Here is a 15,861-nt window from a genome sequence, read left to right as displayed (position 1 = left end):
CGTTTATTATCCATATAAGGAACATTCACTTAATCATATAATATCCATCTAAGAAACACTAATGGGGTCCACAGTTCTTATATGCGCTGTTACATTCCACATCTATGTCCAAAGGAAGTTAGACGGATTTGCCATCCTATCTTACTATGTCGGACGTAGAATGTGCCCACGTAAACAAGCATACCACATCATAACATACAGACGCACTGGGCATCCTTCACATTAACCTTCTAACGATCACCTTCCCTAGCGATACGTGCAATATCCGAAAATTGTTCACGTACCGACAAGCATTCATTTATCTCTTCCATAACTTTCACATAAATCATATATGGCATACACTTACCACTTACGATATGTGTATTAACTAATCACATTGAGTATGCACACAGCCCCGAAAACATAGCAAAGAAATGGGGCTAGAAACTCACCTGAGCACGGTTCCTTTCTGAGTTAATGGTAACTCCTCTCTTTAACTGGGTGCGGCTAATTGTATAACAATTACACGTATCAGTTAACTACTTCTAACTATATCACACTTCTAATTATGGTAACCCCTAGCAACGTGGGTCCGGGGATAGCGCCCCTGGCAGCGGGGTCTAGGGGCGGCAGCCCCTAGCATGGTCCAAGAAGTAGAGCCCCTGGCTGGGGTCGAGCTGCCAAGTCAGCTTGGAAAATCTCATCAAAACTCAATTTTTATTAAATATTTTACATCATACGCTACCCCATTCGTTATGACAAATGATTCCATTCGTTATAACGAATGACTAGGACCATTCGTGTTTTCTTGAGACGAATAGGTGATTCATTCGTTACAGGAGCACACTAATGTGTTTATAATGAATGGTTCTATTCGTTGTCTCCTCATGGCGAATGAATGGATAACGAATGAATAGACCATTTGTGATCTCTATTAGGCGAATAAGAGGTTCATTCGCGCGAATGGGTCTTATTCGTTATAACGAATTTAATGAATGGCCTGCCATTCGCTTATCATAGCGAATAAGCATCAGTAATCATCCATTTGTTGACTCAGATTGTCAAAGTTAAAATTGCTATGAACATAAACAGTCAACAGACACTAGATTTGCAATTACCCGTGAATCGTGTTGAAACAACACCAAATTGGTATTGTTAGAATCGCAAACACATCGCCTAGTAACCCCAATAAACCAATCATCCAAACGTTAAGGTTTAATTGTACATCTGATCCATGTTTATATCCGGTTCTTAGTTTGATTAATTAACCCACAAAAATGTTAACGGATTTCAACGAGAATCATCACGTTTGATTAGTCTTTACCTAATGAATCTCATTCAATCAAAAAGAATTAATTTCAAGGGTTTCTTTTGATATAACTAGATGAACGAGCCGAGCATAAATGAACTAGCTTTCCGTTATAAAACGTACCTTTAGGCGAATCGATTTACGAACACGGTCTGATCTTGGTGCAGGTCTTGCTCGCCAAGATGCTCTAACACCTCCGGATCTTGGTCCGGGATAGAGGAGGGTGTTTGTGTGTGTTTTTTAAGGCGTAGGCTATGGTGTAGAGATGGATGAAAATGAAAAGGATTAGGGTTTAAGGGGTAAAAGGGATAACTAACCTGTAATCAATGAAGTAGCGATGAAAGCTGCAATGAAGAAACAAAGTAATTATCCCGAAGACAATGATTGCATCTCCATTGCTGCTGTGAAACAATAACCACTAAACCCAAGCTCCATCTCGTAAATGGAAGGATCAGCGACTCCTGTAGCATGTGGGAACAATCAAATCAACACGGATTGCAAAAAGACAATAAACTGACAGAGTAAAAAGAACTCATCAATCAATTTGGTCCTCACCTAAGACCTGCAACTTAAAAGGCACACAATTAGAAAACTGTATAGCATTACAAAAAAAAAAATCCAAGAAAAGAAACATCATGGATTCTGATATTCAGCAATGGATTAATAAATTGTCATATAAATAACTTAATAACTAACCACATGCTCAATATTTATAAATCCATTTTTACACACAAAATCAATCAACGTGTGAAACATAATTAATTAATTAGTGTGCCCATGGTATCGATGATGAGTGGCTACTTTATATGAATGCCTAAATACTACCAAGCACATAAAAGAATAATAAGACTTAATTAGCAAATATATAATAGCAATTAAGCAAAATTTTCCCCAATTTGTACACCTAATTTGTGGAAATCATAACATCTTCTTGATAATCGAATTATAGACATCCTAAATCTTCTTGATACACCATCGATGGTGTATTGTAACTCAGTCAAATAGAAGACGGATGGTAGCGATTATACTAACTTGTTTTAGACTTTTAGGGCTTTAATCATCGTAAAGAAGTGAGTTATCGATGAAGAGAAATTGTAAATCAAAAATGCTACATGGGCATATTCAAAATCAGGGACTTGACTTGATGTAGAAGGGTGACTGATGGTCAGGACCGTCTCCGAGAATATAAAAAAAAACCAAGGCCTGGGACATGAAAAACAAAAGGCCCTAAAATACAAAACAACAGGTTTTTTTAGCAAAATGAACTAACAAAAGTACTTAAACGAATTGTGATGCTCTTTTGGCATTTTTGGGAGCAAAGCCCTCGATTAACTCTTTGTAATCTATGGTCTCAAAAATATCGTTTTCAATAGCAATAATCGCCAATCTATTAACTATCAAATATTCAATCATAGTATCAAGTATCAATTGAAAAAAGTTAACAAATATCAAGTATCAATTACAGGTTTTAACTATCAAATATTCAATTATAATGCCAATTAGATCATGTTTATCCTAAGAAGAAGATTAAAAAACACTAGTTGAGAACAGTTCATTCGAGGCTTAGACTTTTGTCAGTGGATCAATAATGGTTCTTCTTATCTCAAGTCAAGTAAGACTCTTTGTAAATATTGAGAGGTCATATGAATGCCAAGTTTGAATATTAGTTAGGATGCAGCTGTTATTATATATATTTTTTAAATGCCAAATGGTCTTCAATTTCAATGTTATTTTATTTGCAACATATAAAAAACCAATCGACGACAATTGTTCAGTTGCCATTTGCACTTTTGTTTTAACTTTTTTGATTTACGAATGTAATCTGCTATTTTGGAAAAAAAAAATAAAAATAAGTTAAAAACCTGTAAATCTGTAATAGGAAGACTCTGATCACCGCCAGACTGGTCGCCGTTGGCCGGAAAAACTCAAGGTCGTCGGAAGTCAGATGGTCGTAGGTTTAGATTGCACGTTACTGCCTCCTGTATGTTTAAATTTCAAATTTCCAACCCTGGTTATATGTTTTGTTGCTGAGCCTCCCTTAAATGTAACTGGGCCTAAAATACTTATATATATATAAATTAAAAAAACTCATGGGCCCTATAAAGGTTGTGGGCCTGGGGCTTGAACCCCTGCCCATGGGCCTGGCCTGCTGATGGTGGTTGTGTAGGATGATGGTTTGAAAGGGAGAAACTGATTTTATTTGGAAAGTGGAGGGAACAGTTGGCCACTTTGGCTTATAGTTACCATATAATTTAATTACAAAAGTGTTTCATTAACTTGTACGTTTATGTTTCATTGACTTGTACATTATAATCTACACCTGAATATTGAGTAAATTTTATATCAAAACGTTGACGAAAATAAGCACGTCGTAAGAGTAAATTCTGTTTTATTTAAAACATAAGATATCAAAAGATATAGAAAGAATAATAATTTTGAATAAACTTGTCAAATACATGGGTAAAGATGAGGGGTCTCAATTGTAATTGTTTTTAAAATTTACAAAAGTTAGATAAACTTAAAGGGGAACTAATGTAACTATATTGTGAAAAAATGAATGTTTACTAAATAACTTCTGATTAAAAGACAAAAATGCCCCTAAAATCTATCTTTTCTATGTTTTATATGTTGTATTTTATTAATAACAATTTATACCTATTAAAAATTAAGAAATCCTTCACTCCCTCTTTTATATATAGTAAAGATAAAGATATATTACTTACATCACATCACATCACATCACATCACATCACATCACATCACGAGTTTCCCAAAAATATATTGTAAACATTTTCCCTATATAGAACAACAATGTGATGTCAATATCCATCAATTATATATACTATATCTTCTAAAATAATGCCATGTCGACATTCAAACTTTTATAAAGTCCAGATCAAAGCCCTTTTGTATAAATACCACCATAAACCATTTCGCTATCAAACAGAACATATACCCATAAACCATCATGTCTAAAGAGTGGCTTAATAGGGTATATGTCTGTACTAAGCCATTTGTGTTCATGGTTTTCTTGCAAACTTCCTATGCTGTGAATGGTTTAGTTGTCAAGTCTGCTCTAAACAAAGGCTTGAATCATTACACTTATTCCGTTTACCGAAGTGCGATTGCAGCTTTCTTCTCTGGTCCTTTTGCTTTCCTCCTAGAAAGGTATGTTTGTTCATGTGATACTAATCTATAGTTTTCTTTCTTGTTTTTAAATTGGTAGATGTATCCGATCATTTCCTAAAGGGACCTCATGCGAGAGAGACGGGATGCGGGCGCAACACTTGTTGGACGCTCTTAGTGGTGAGGGATCAGTGACTTCCATGGGTCTGCTCTCAGCCATCACTAAAGTAGTCAACTTATGGCTAGGGGGTTTGTGCCCCAAGGTGCTCGCTGAGTTTATTGCTTCGGCCCCCCTTACCCCTTTATTAAAGTCGGATAATGGGATTCGGCCCATTGCTGTGGGGGCTATCTGGCGTAGGTTGGTTTCTAAAGTGGCTATGAAGATGGTTGGGAAGAAAATGACTCAGTATTTAGGGGACTTTCCGTTTGGGGTGGGGACCCCTAATGGGGCAGAGGCGGTGCTTCACAGCGCGAACCAGTTTCTTAACTCCTTTCACGCGGACGGTTCTTTAGCTATGTTTACCATGGACTTCTCCAACGCCTTCAATATGGTCGACCGCACAGCCCTTCATCGGGAGGTTCATCATCATTACCCGTCTATCTATCTATGGGTCCAGTTCCTTTATGCCCAGCCGGCTAGGTTGTACGTTGGTGATGACTGTATAGGGGCTACTACTGGGGTTCAGCAGGGAGACCCCCTTGGGCCCCTCCTCTTTGCCTTAGCATTACACCCTCTTGTTCTCCGGGTACAAAATGACTGTAACCTCCCATTTCATGCTTGGTACTTGGATGATGGGACTATTATTAGTGGTGCCAACGAAGTCGCTAAAGCTCTAGACATTATCAGCTCGGAAGGGCCATCATTGGGGCTGCAACTTAATATTAAGAAAACCGAGGTTTTTTGGCCAGCGTGTAATGGGGTGAAAGTAAAAGATGGGCTCTTCCCTAGTGGGATTGGTAGACCAGAGAGAGGGGTAAAGCTCCTTGGAGGGGCTGTTAGTCGAGATCCCTACTTTATTAAGGAGTTGGCGAGGCGGAGAGCATCTCGTGCGGTTGATCTTATGAAACTCTTACCTTGCCTTAGGGATCCCCAGAGCGAACTCCTCCTACTTAGGTCTTGCATGGGGGTTGCTAAGTTGCTTTTTGGGTTACGAACATGCCACCCCCATATGATGGATGATGCGGTATCCTGTTTTGATAAGGGGCTTCGAGAAGCCATCGAAGACATAGTTGTATGTGGAGGCCAGTTCTTTGGTGATCTTCAGTGGCGACTTGCATCTTTACCGATGCGCTTAGGGGGTTTAGGCCTTCTTTCGGCACATGATGTTGGGGTTTACTCTTTTGTAGCGTCGAGGGCTCAGTCTTGGAAGCTACAGAATCACATCTTAAGGAATAGCGGAGTTGTCGACCTGGACTCAAACTACGTGCAGGCCCTGAAACGCCTAAATGGCACTCTCCCAAACTTTGACATTGGCGGTTTCTCTAATATGGACACCGCCCCACCAAAGCCTCAAAAAACTTTGGCGAATGCCCTTTTTGGCAAAATCGCTCAGAGCCTGGGAGAAGTTTTTGGATTGTCCCACCGACAGAAGGCGGTTATTGAATGCTTACAAGGTCCTCATGCCCAATATTTTCTGACCGTTATCCCGATTGATGGCTTGGGCCAAAGCATGTATGCGGTCGAGTATAGGGCCATTATTAAGTACCGTTTGATGGTCCCAATGTACCCAGAAGACGAAACATGTCCGATCTGCCGTAAGGCTTGCCTGGATAAATTCGGAGAGCATGCGGTTCATTGCAAGGAGATGCCTGGGTTCAAATACCGACATGATTGGGTGCGGGACGTTCTTTGGGACATCTTAAGGCGAGCTGGGATATTAGCTAAAAAGGAAGCCCCCATAAACTTCCTTACAGACCCCACGGAAGGGAGATCCACTCTACGACCGGCAGATTTGCTAGTCTTTGGTTGGGCCGGGGGAAAACACGTTTGTGTTGACCTCACAGGGGTATCTTCCTTAGCTGGTTTGAGGGATAATGGGTTTGTAGCTGGGCAAGCAATGAAAAGGGCTGAAACGAAGAAGGTGGAGAAACATGCTAAAGCCTGCGAAGAGAACCAACATGTTTTTGTCCCTTTGGCTTTTGATACCTTTGGCTCCTTGGCACCGGAAGCTATCCGTTTCCTAACCAGGGTCCAACGGGTTGTGCATAGCAATGTGTCGACTCCAAAGGGGCATGGGTATGTCTTTAGCAGGTTAGGGTTTGCAATTCAGAAAGGGGTGGTGGCGCAGCTTGTTGCCCGCCTACCTGCTATGTTGACGTAATATCTATGTTTCTATATAATGAAAGAAGTAATCCAAATTAAAAAAAAATTATTATTATTATTAAAAAGAAAAAAAATTGTTTAATCATTGTTTTTTTTTATGTAAATAGAAAAATCAGGCCAAAGATGACAATTTCCATTTTCCTGAAGATCATGTTGCTGGGATTACTAGGGTATGTTTTCAGTATTATATAATTTTATTACAAATGTGGAAGAGAAAATAAAACACTAAAAAAATTTAAGTGCACTATGATCTTTGTGCAAGTTCTCATTATTGCCCCTGTAGCGTTTGTGATTGGCATATATGCATGGATTATGACTAGCTATAGTTTGCTACAAACTTGAAATTATTTTTCGTATATTATTCTCCAATGATAATTACGGTCCATTATAAATACAAAACAGGCCAGTGCTGAACCAGAACTTGTACTTTGCTGGAATGAAATTGACAACAGCAACTTTCACGGCGGCTATGTTCAACATGGCTCCCGTCATTACCTTTGTTATGGCTTGGATCTTTAGGTAATCTCGTTCCTTAGTTAATGTTTGTCTTAATTTTTTTTTCTGTTCCTGTACTTTTGTTTTTCATCAAATTTGTTTATTTAGCAGTTATTAATAAAAAAGAAGCTAACTTTTGTTTAATTTATTAATAATATATGATTTTTTACATTAACCAAGAAACGTTTTAAATTCTTATATTTTAAGTTTATTCTTATCAAATTTTGTTTTTGCACTAAAAGAAAATTGTTTCATTTGTCATTCTTACTTTGATAGGATGATTAAAGTGTTAAATATAAGTTCATGAGTTCAAATTCTATAATGTGCAAACTATTAATTAGTCACTAAAAAAAGAAACAGTTTCGTTTTCTACATCTTTTTTTAGGATGATCGTAAGAAACAAGGTTTCCAAGTAATTTACGACCAATTTTATTTTGGCGGGAAAAAAGCATAGCCGGAAACTATTTTTTGATCAATTCTCAACTAAAACTGACAATTCTTTTACCACTGGCATTGCGACTGTTTACCTACAAATATATCCGGTTTCTTACTTTGGTCCTCTACATTTTGCGACCATTTTTCTACCTTGATATGTTTGCGACCATTTTCCTATCATTTTTCAAGAATACACATAGCCCATGATCTGTTCTAATTTACGTTCTTGTACTAAATTTAATAAAAGCGTGTCCCCACTATAGTTACTAGGAATACTGTTATTAGAGACCAATCATGAGTTATTTACCACATATCAACTTAATATAATATTAAATAACTAAATAGAAAAAGTAATAAAAGCAACATATCAACTTAATATAATATTGGTTCATTAAAATAACTAAATAAAAAAATATAATAAAAGCAACAACCTTGTCCTTTGAAGTATCAACGTCCTACGTCATGACCCAAAAACCTTTTGTTCATGACTTTTATAAACAAAACACCAACATAAAAAAAATAAAAAATAAAAAATAACCTCCACAGCTAGAAAAACCACCAACAAAACAAAGAAAATAACTACATGAAAAAACTTTACATCTTTGACCAATCTATATCATATTTTTCGACCTATACTTGTAAAAAAAAAACTAAGCGATTTAATTTCTCCAATCAAATTCTTCCATCTTAATTTGTATACATTCAAAGATCTTCTCGTTTCTCGTAATAATCAAGATCCCATAAAAGACCTCTTTTTCAACTTCTCCAAGATCGACAGACTTATAAAATCTAACACGCCTCCTACTTTAAAACCAAAGACGGAAGGAACTTTGCACCAACGACTAATATGCTCCCACACCACCGCGGAAATCAAACACCCGGTGGTGATATGGTCCACCGTCTCGTAATTTGAATCACATAGAGCACACCGACAATCCTCCATCATAATGTGCCTTTTAACAAGTGCATCCTTTGTTAGAGTCATGTTCAATTCTGTTCTCCAAACAAATATATAACTGTTGTTGAAGTCCTTATTCTTCTCTAACAACCTTTTCACCAAACACATCGAAAATTTGTCATCCTTACTTCCCAATCAATTCCAGGTATTTAGCCCCCCTTTTTCAATCACGCACGCTCATTATCTGAAAGCATTTCTTCTCACAAGCTGCCTCCACAACTCAGAGAGCAGCCTTAAAACCAGTGACAGATCCAAGAAATTTTCTTACAGGGGTCGGAAATTTTTTGTATCTGTACACAATTAACCATCGCTATATAAATTTTTTTTTGGTCCGGTTCGACCATCGGGTCGGGTCGAATTGCGTCGGTCATATATATAGAAAAAATGATAATCAAACAAAGCATTATATAGCAAAAAAAAGTACGAAAACTTTATTATAAATGCATAATGATTGAATAATATATCTAGCTTTGTTATATACAAGCTTTCATTTTCTAAAATCTTAGCAAATCATCTTCTAGTTTGACATTTATAAGCATGTTGTTTCTTGATGAAATAAATAAAAATCGTTTAAACTCTCATCACCCATATGATTACGCAAATTGGACTTCACGTACTCCATCGCCGAAAAACAAATTTTAACGCATACGGTTGCAATGAGTAATAATGATACGAGAGGTAACTTCAATTAACAAATAAACAATACACCGATGCAAATAAAGTAAGTGAGCAAAATAATGTATAGCTGAAACATTTTTTTAGATTAAAACACTTAATCCATTAAATTTAGCTGACCTATTACTTCCGTCATCATATTCTTTTTTTTAATTAGGTTAAATGTAGATTAAGTTGGGAGTTTGAGACTTGTGCTTAAAAATTGAGCATAGATTAATTGAGCATTTTAGCTTAAACTTGTATTTAAATTGTTTCCTACAAACTCAAATTTAGTTGGCATATTAATTATATACATTTATATAATTAAAGTTGTAAATAAAAAAATTATTAGGGCCGGTCTCAAATTTTATAAGGTTGTTCTCGAAATCCTAACAAGGTCGTTGTGCCGTCCTCAAAATCACACAGGGGTCGGGGTCAAAATTATTCAGGGGTCGGTCGTGATTTTAACACATATATATTAGTAAAAAAAATTTCACAGGGGACAGGGGAACCCCCACCTCAAAGTGTGGCTACGCCACTGCCTAAAACACAGAAACAACGTTACTTAAGCTCAAAATTCCACCATTTTGAGCAATCTAAGGATATGTTTACCCCTATTTTTAAGCCAAAAAAAGCAGGAGATAATGATATAATAATGAATTAAAATTGCCTTTGAACCCTAATAATTTAATTACTAAATAACTTCTAATATTTAAATTAAAGGAAAAAACTAAATACTTTCTCCGTCCCTCTTAAAGTGTCATGTTTTGAAAAACACAAAGTTCAGGGTAAATTGAATGATTACTTATTTTGTTTATCAAATGACAATAATGTCCTCAAAAATTGGGTTCATCAATATTGTTTATTAATGCTAGTTGTGTGTATTTAAAGGTAAACTTTAAAATTGGCTTATAAATTTTGAAATTGAACATTTGTAATGGAAAAAAACAAAAAATAAAATATAGACGGTTTTAATGAGACGGAAAGAGTACAAAGCATTTCTAATGTCTTTTCTTTTTATTCCGATGCAATTTTTATTAGAAACAATGTTTGTTTAATAAAAAAAATATTTTTATGTAAACAATTGAGTTAGTTTCGATTGCGTAGGTGGAAGAGAGATGTTATTTTTTTAATGAAGGGTTATACTACGTCACCAATACAATAGTCTAACCCAACTATCAAGTGCCAACCTCTTCATGTGTCCTATGACAAAAGACGATAATTCTTGGACCAACCGCTTGAATCCTTCTACACTCAAGTCCTCCTAACACTAGACCCAAAATAAGGCCATCATTGGGTGAACTTGATCATCTGCCATCTTGGATCGCGTTAGCAAGATCGAGCTACTGCGTGGGACATTACTATAATCACAACTTCTAGACTTAAACAAGGTAGGAACGCGTTGAAGAACACTATAAATTCAGTGTCGCTAAAGAAGAAATGGACACCAATTAAAGGTGCATGTAGCTAGGAAACACGAGTAGCACCCACCATGGCACTTCGTAAAGATATCTTTGCTGTAAAAAAAACTAGTGGCCACCATAGCAATTCACTAAGATTCGTCTAGATTTTCTGAAAATTTCATAAAAATGGGAAAAATGAAATAGTTGAAATAGTTTAAAGGTGAGAGAAAATATTTTTGGGTTTCTAGGTGTTTCGTCATTTCAAATGACGGAACCCATAACGGTTGCAGAGCGTGCCAGAAATTGTCTGGTGAGCTGGAAGTTTTTCTAGTGTTCTATCATTTCAAATGACGAAGTGACATTTTTTCCATGTGTTCCGCCGTTTCAAATGACGAAACCCCACTTTTATCCTTTTATAGCCTACCCCTATACATTTGTTCCACTTCCGTCATTTCAAGTGAGTAATATTCATGTCATATGACACACTTGGACAAGACTTTTCTTTCTTTTTTTTAATCATACTATTCACTTATGTCATTCAAATAATAATGAAATGTGACATACACTGACAAGACTTATCTATACTTTTTGAGCATAGTTAATGATATTTGTTATAAAATATTTATTACATATTTATGTAAACAAGTTAATAAAGAAACTGAAAATAATAAATTACCTATGAAATATTTAAATTATATTTATATTTATTATAAAATATTTATATTATACTTTTTAATTACTTATGAAATAATAACAAAAAATAGTTAAAAAAACTTTGATTTCATAGTTGTCAGAAAATATTAAAATAAAAATAAAAGTTAGTATTAAAATTTAAAAGTATACATTCATATAAAAAATTTTAAGAAAAACAATCCTTTAAAAAAATAATAATATAGCACTCCACTCTTGTCATTTGAAATGGAGGAAATGAACAATATGGTCAAAAAGTAGAGACAAGTCTTATCAGTTTATGTCACATGTCAGTACCGTTCATTTCCGTTATTTGAAATACGGAAGAATAGTATGGTTAAAAAGGAAAGAGAAAAGTCGTGTCAAGTGTGCCATATGTCAGGAATATTACTATTCACTTTCGTCATTTCAAATGACGGAAATGGAACAAATATATAGAAGTGGGCTATAAAAGTGGGGTTCCATGGAAAAAATGTTACTTCCGTCATTTGAAATGACAGAAGTGAATAGTATGGCAAAAAAAGAATGAGAAAAGTCTTGTCAAGTGTGTTATATATCAGGAATATTACTATTCACTTCGGCTATTTCAAGTGGCGGAAGTGAAACAAATTTATAGGGGTAGGCTATAAAAGGATAAAAGTGGGGTTCCACAATTTGAAATGGCGGAACACATGGAAAAAATGTCACTTTCCGTCATTTGAAATGACGGAACACCAGAAAAACCTCCAGCTCCAGACATTTTTTGACACGCTCTGCAACCATTATGGTTCCGCCATTTAAAATGACAAAACACCTAGAAACCCAAAAATGTTTTCTCTCCTATAAACCATTTCAAACATTTCATTTTTCCCATTACTAAAAATTTTTCAGAATTTCTCCATGACTCCATGAGGACAAAGAGCAGATGGGAATGATACATGCTACTTCCATTTTCCATTTCCACTAGCTAGGTGGTCCATGCAGACAATGCAATCAATATTAGTCAGTAGGCCATTGTTATGCTAGTATATAAATAGCTTCATTTAATTCTTCCTGCATGATTGAAATATATTGAGTCTTGATAATTGCTTATACCCATGAGTATCGTCTGTCTGCTCGTTGAAATATAGCTTCATGCACTCACACTAGTGTCACATTGCTCGTCCAGATTGTCAAACTTCTTCCCCATTTTGCATGCTCTAAAAATGATACACATCAATGGAACCCTCTAGCCGGTAGCATTTGACAATATCCTAGCTAGCTAGTTGATAGTAGCCCGATTAGATATTTGTCAAACTCTATATGAATGCAGTAAACCATCAACAAAATGCACCAAAATGCCGGCGCTTCAAATGAAATCTAAATCCAATTCTCTATATTCCAGTGATTCAAACATGCATGTTTCTTTTCAATTACTTTTTTCGAGTGTGTTGAACGGAAGTAATCGTTTGACAGTTTTCGGACCTAATGGTTATTTTATTTTTTGGTAGGCTGGAAATAGTAAAGATGAAGAGTTTACATAGCCAAGGGAAGATCATAGGGACATTAGTGACAGTTGGAGGAGCCTTGATAATGACACTAATAAGGGGCCCTTTTATACAATTTCCATGGACAAATCACCATACTCTTCATCATCAAACTTCCGTTAACACTTTCAGTACTCAAGATCAGATTAAAGGATCTCTCATGATCACCGCCAGTTGCTTTTGTTGGGCAGGTTTTGTCATTGTCCAAGTAAGTTTTCCATAACTATGTTGGACAATAACATTTAGATGATATCAGCAACCAAATTTCAGCACAACAGTTTCTAATTCTCTTTGTTTCATATATATGGTGTAAAAAAGGCATTTACTTTAAAGTCGTACCCGGCTAAGCTCTCTCTCACAGCGCTGGTGTGTATGCTTGGTACATTGGAAGGGTCCATACTTACTGTTGTAGCTGAGAGGGCGAATGCCTCCATCTGGGCAATAAGCTGGGACATTAAACTATTTGCGACAATTTACAGTGTAAGTTCAAAAAGATCAGTTTTCGCTCTGCATATCCATAGGATTTTGGGTAAATACTTCATCAAATGTTAACCAAGTCAATTATAAACTCTTAGCTAAAAGAAAGTTATATAACCTAATATGAGTCGATCAAAGTTTTGATCGATTTGGTGTATTATTACGTTAAATCTGAAATAAAGGGCCTGAACACTATTAATTTTTTTAATACTTGTGTTACAAAAATTCTAAATAACCTAATATGAATGTATAGCTAATTAAATACGACTATATATCCAAGTACTCATTTTCAATAAGCCAAATGGTTTAAAACTTATTGAATTGATAACTAACTAATTAGGTGATCTAACTACTTTTTTGATAGTTCACATTAATCATTAAGTATATTAAATAGAAATAATAAAAAAATTAGTATTCATTTGACTTTCATATAGCATGAAATTTAAGCAACTTTTGTAAAACATATATAAGTTATAATTAGTGTGGACTTTTTAATATGGTTTTCCACATTTTAAATCTAATATTAAGATTTAAATTGTCATGTCTGTTTTTATATTAATATTCCTACATACATGTGAAGAGTTGAGTTAATAACAATGGTTTGGATGCAGGGAATATTTTGCTCTGGATGTGCATATTACATGATTGCAGTAGTAATCCGGGAGAGAGGACCAGTTTTCGTGACTGCTTTCAACCCTCTTGCGATGGTTATTATCGCTGTTTTTGGGTCTTTCATTTTAGGAGAGAAACTGAACTTGGGAAGGTACACAACTGTCTCAGTTGATGATCACTTGCTTAAGAAATCACATGTTTCTATTTAGTTATAGGTTTAACACATATTAAGATAATATAAAATAACTAATTTATAAATAGTTATTTACATTGGAGCCAAAACAAGTTGAATTTTTATGAAGTTGAGTTTAACAGTATGGAATTCATGTTCATGTTAGCTTGAAGCATATGATATGATAGCATCACTTAAAGTTTATAACATCAAGAATTAAATAACATGTACAATTTCAAGACCATATATGTGAAAAAAAAAACTGGTATGTATTTTAAGCATAGTTCTCAAGACGTACATCGTTTGTGCTTCAAAATTTTACCGCGTTTTATTAAACAAAATTTCAAATTAATTTTCAAGTTATTTGAAGTCCTGATTGGTGTATGGACCTTGAACCTTCTTCGAGCTAAACTCGAGCCTATGCACACAATTTGTTAACAAAATATGTCATGTGCGCAATAAGAGTATGTTCGATCTTACACCTACCACTGTCTCGAATCAGGTTAAGTCTTGTTAAGCTTTCATAGCTAAGAACCCAACTGATAAACAATTAATTAACATGCATGTATATATTATCGGTAATAATTGTACAAGATGCATATACGCAGAAAGATATATTTGAAAACACAGGAAAAAATATTGTTTCTGTTCTCGAGATGGAAGCACGATCATGTAGACGTAAAGGATAAAGCACAACTTCTAAATTGGACTCTCGTCGTATATATTCCCCGTGTTTTATGGAAAGGAAACTCTCTTACGGTTTTTAATTTTTTCTATAGTGTTCTTGGAGCGGTAGTTATAGTCGTTGGCTTATATGTGGTCCTATGGGGCAAGAGCAAGGATCAAAACCAACAAGATGAACAACATTGTGACGGCATGAAGACACTGGTGTTAAAAGACAATCTTGTTGAATCTTGTGAGAAAACATCTGATGATCATAACTATGTTTAGGGAATGATCATGCTGTATATGTTTCTTTTGTTTATCGGTTATGTTTTATGTATATAGAAAATATATGCATCTTTTGTTTATTGGTTATGTTTTAGATATATAGAAAATGTCGACAAGATTGTCATGAATATTTATTCACTTAAAAGGAATGATGAAACTCACAATATAAAGTTAAATATATAGAATCCAAGTTATGAGTCATAATATATAAACAACTACAACTTGTTTTATACCCGTCCGGCGAACTGGTGATTTAATGCTATAATGACATAAGTTATTTATTTATTTATTTATTTATTTGTTTATTTATTTATTTTTCATTCTAAAAATTATGAGTTTCGTACGTTTACTAAAAGTGATAACATGTTTACTAAAAATGACAACCTTGACCCCCTTAATAAAAATGATAAGTTCCTCACTCATGGCTTGCTTAGAAAATACAACATTTCATATAATGCATTTGAAATTAGGGGTGAGCATGTATTCGTACCCGTACCGTACTCGTACACGTACCTGTACCCGTACCGATTTAGCCTATTCGGTACGGGTATTGATACTCATTTTTGTTGAATTTTGGTACATGTATGGGTATGGTACGGGTACATTTAGTATTTTGTATCTTTTTGGAGCATATAAAGGTTTAATTGAGATTCTTCATATTTAATATATAAAATAAATTCTCCAACCATATCATTATTGAACAAGTATCAACCGTTTTTTCAAAATTTAATAATATAACATACAAGAATCGAACCAACAAATAAATCACTTA

General features: G+C 35.0%; 1 protein-coding gene across 1 annotated transcript; it reads left to right on the top strand.

Moving 5' to 3' along the window:
* The first annotated feature begins 4,254 nt into the window (after nt 1-4,254).
* Nucleotides 4,255-15,089, top strand: LOC143538915 (WAT1-related protein At2g39510-like). Its single transcript, XM_077032359.1, has 7 exons — nt 4,255-4,456; nt 6,845-6,907; nt 7,140-7,256; nt 12,842-13,085; nt 13,196-13,357; nt 13,966-14,117; nt 14,918-15,089. Exons 1-7 carry the CDS (start codon nt 4,257-4,259, stop codon nt 15,087-15,089), a joined length of 1,110 nt encoding a protein of 369 aa, XP_076888474.1. The 5' UTR covers nt 4,255-4,256.
* The last annotated feature ends 772 nt before the right edge of the window (nt 15,090-15,861 follow it).

This window comes from Bidens hawaiensis, unplaced genomic scaffold (genome assembly GCF_021521415.1).
Source record: "Bidens hawaiensis isolate Kalapana, Puna unplaced genomic scaffold, B.hawaiensis_p1.1 tig00011760_1, whole genome shotgun sequence".
Classification (NCBI taxonomy): Eukaryota; Viridiplantae; Streptophyta; class Magnoliopsida; order Asterales; family Asteraceae; genus Bidens; species Bidens hawaiensis.
This window is presented reverse-complemented; position numbering and strand designations above follow the sequence as displayed.

Excerpts from the sequence above, each read along its gene's own strand:
- LOC143538915 (XM_077032359.1), top strand. The coding sequence starts at position 4,257 with ATGTCTAAAGAGTGGCTTAATAGGGTATATGTCTGTACTAAGCCATTT. Across the intron at positions 6,908-7,139 it reads ATGTTGCTGGGATTACTAGG|GCCAGTGCTGAACCAGAACT; the intron begins GTATGTTTTCAG and ends AATACAAAACAG. Across the intron at positions 13,358-13,965 it reads TATTTGCGACAATTTACAGT|GGAATATTTTGCTCTGGATG; the intron begins GTAAGTTCAAAA and ends GTTTGGATGCAG.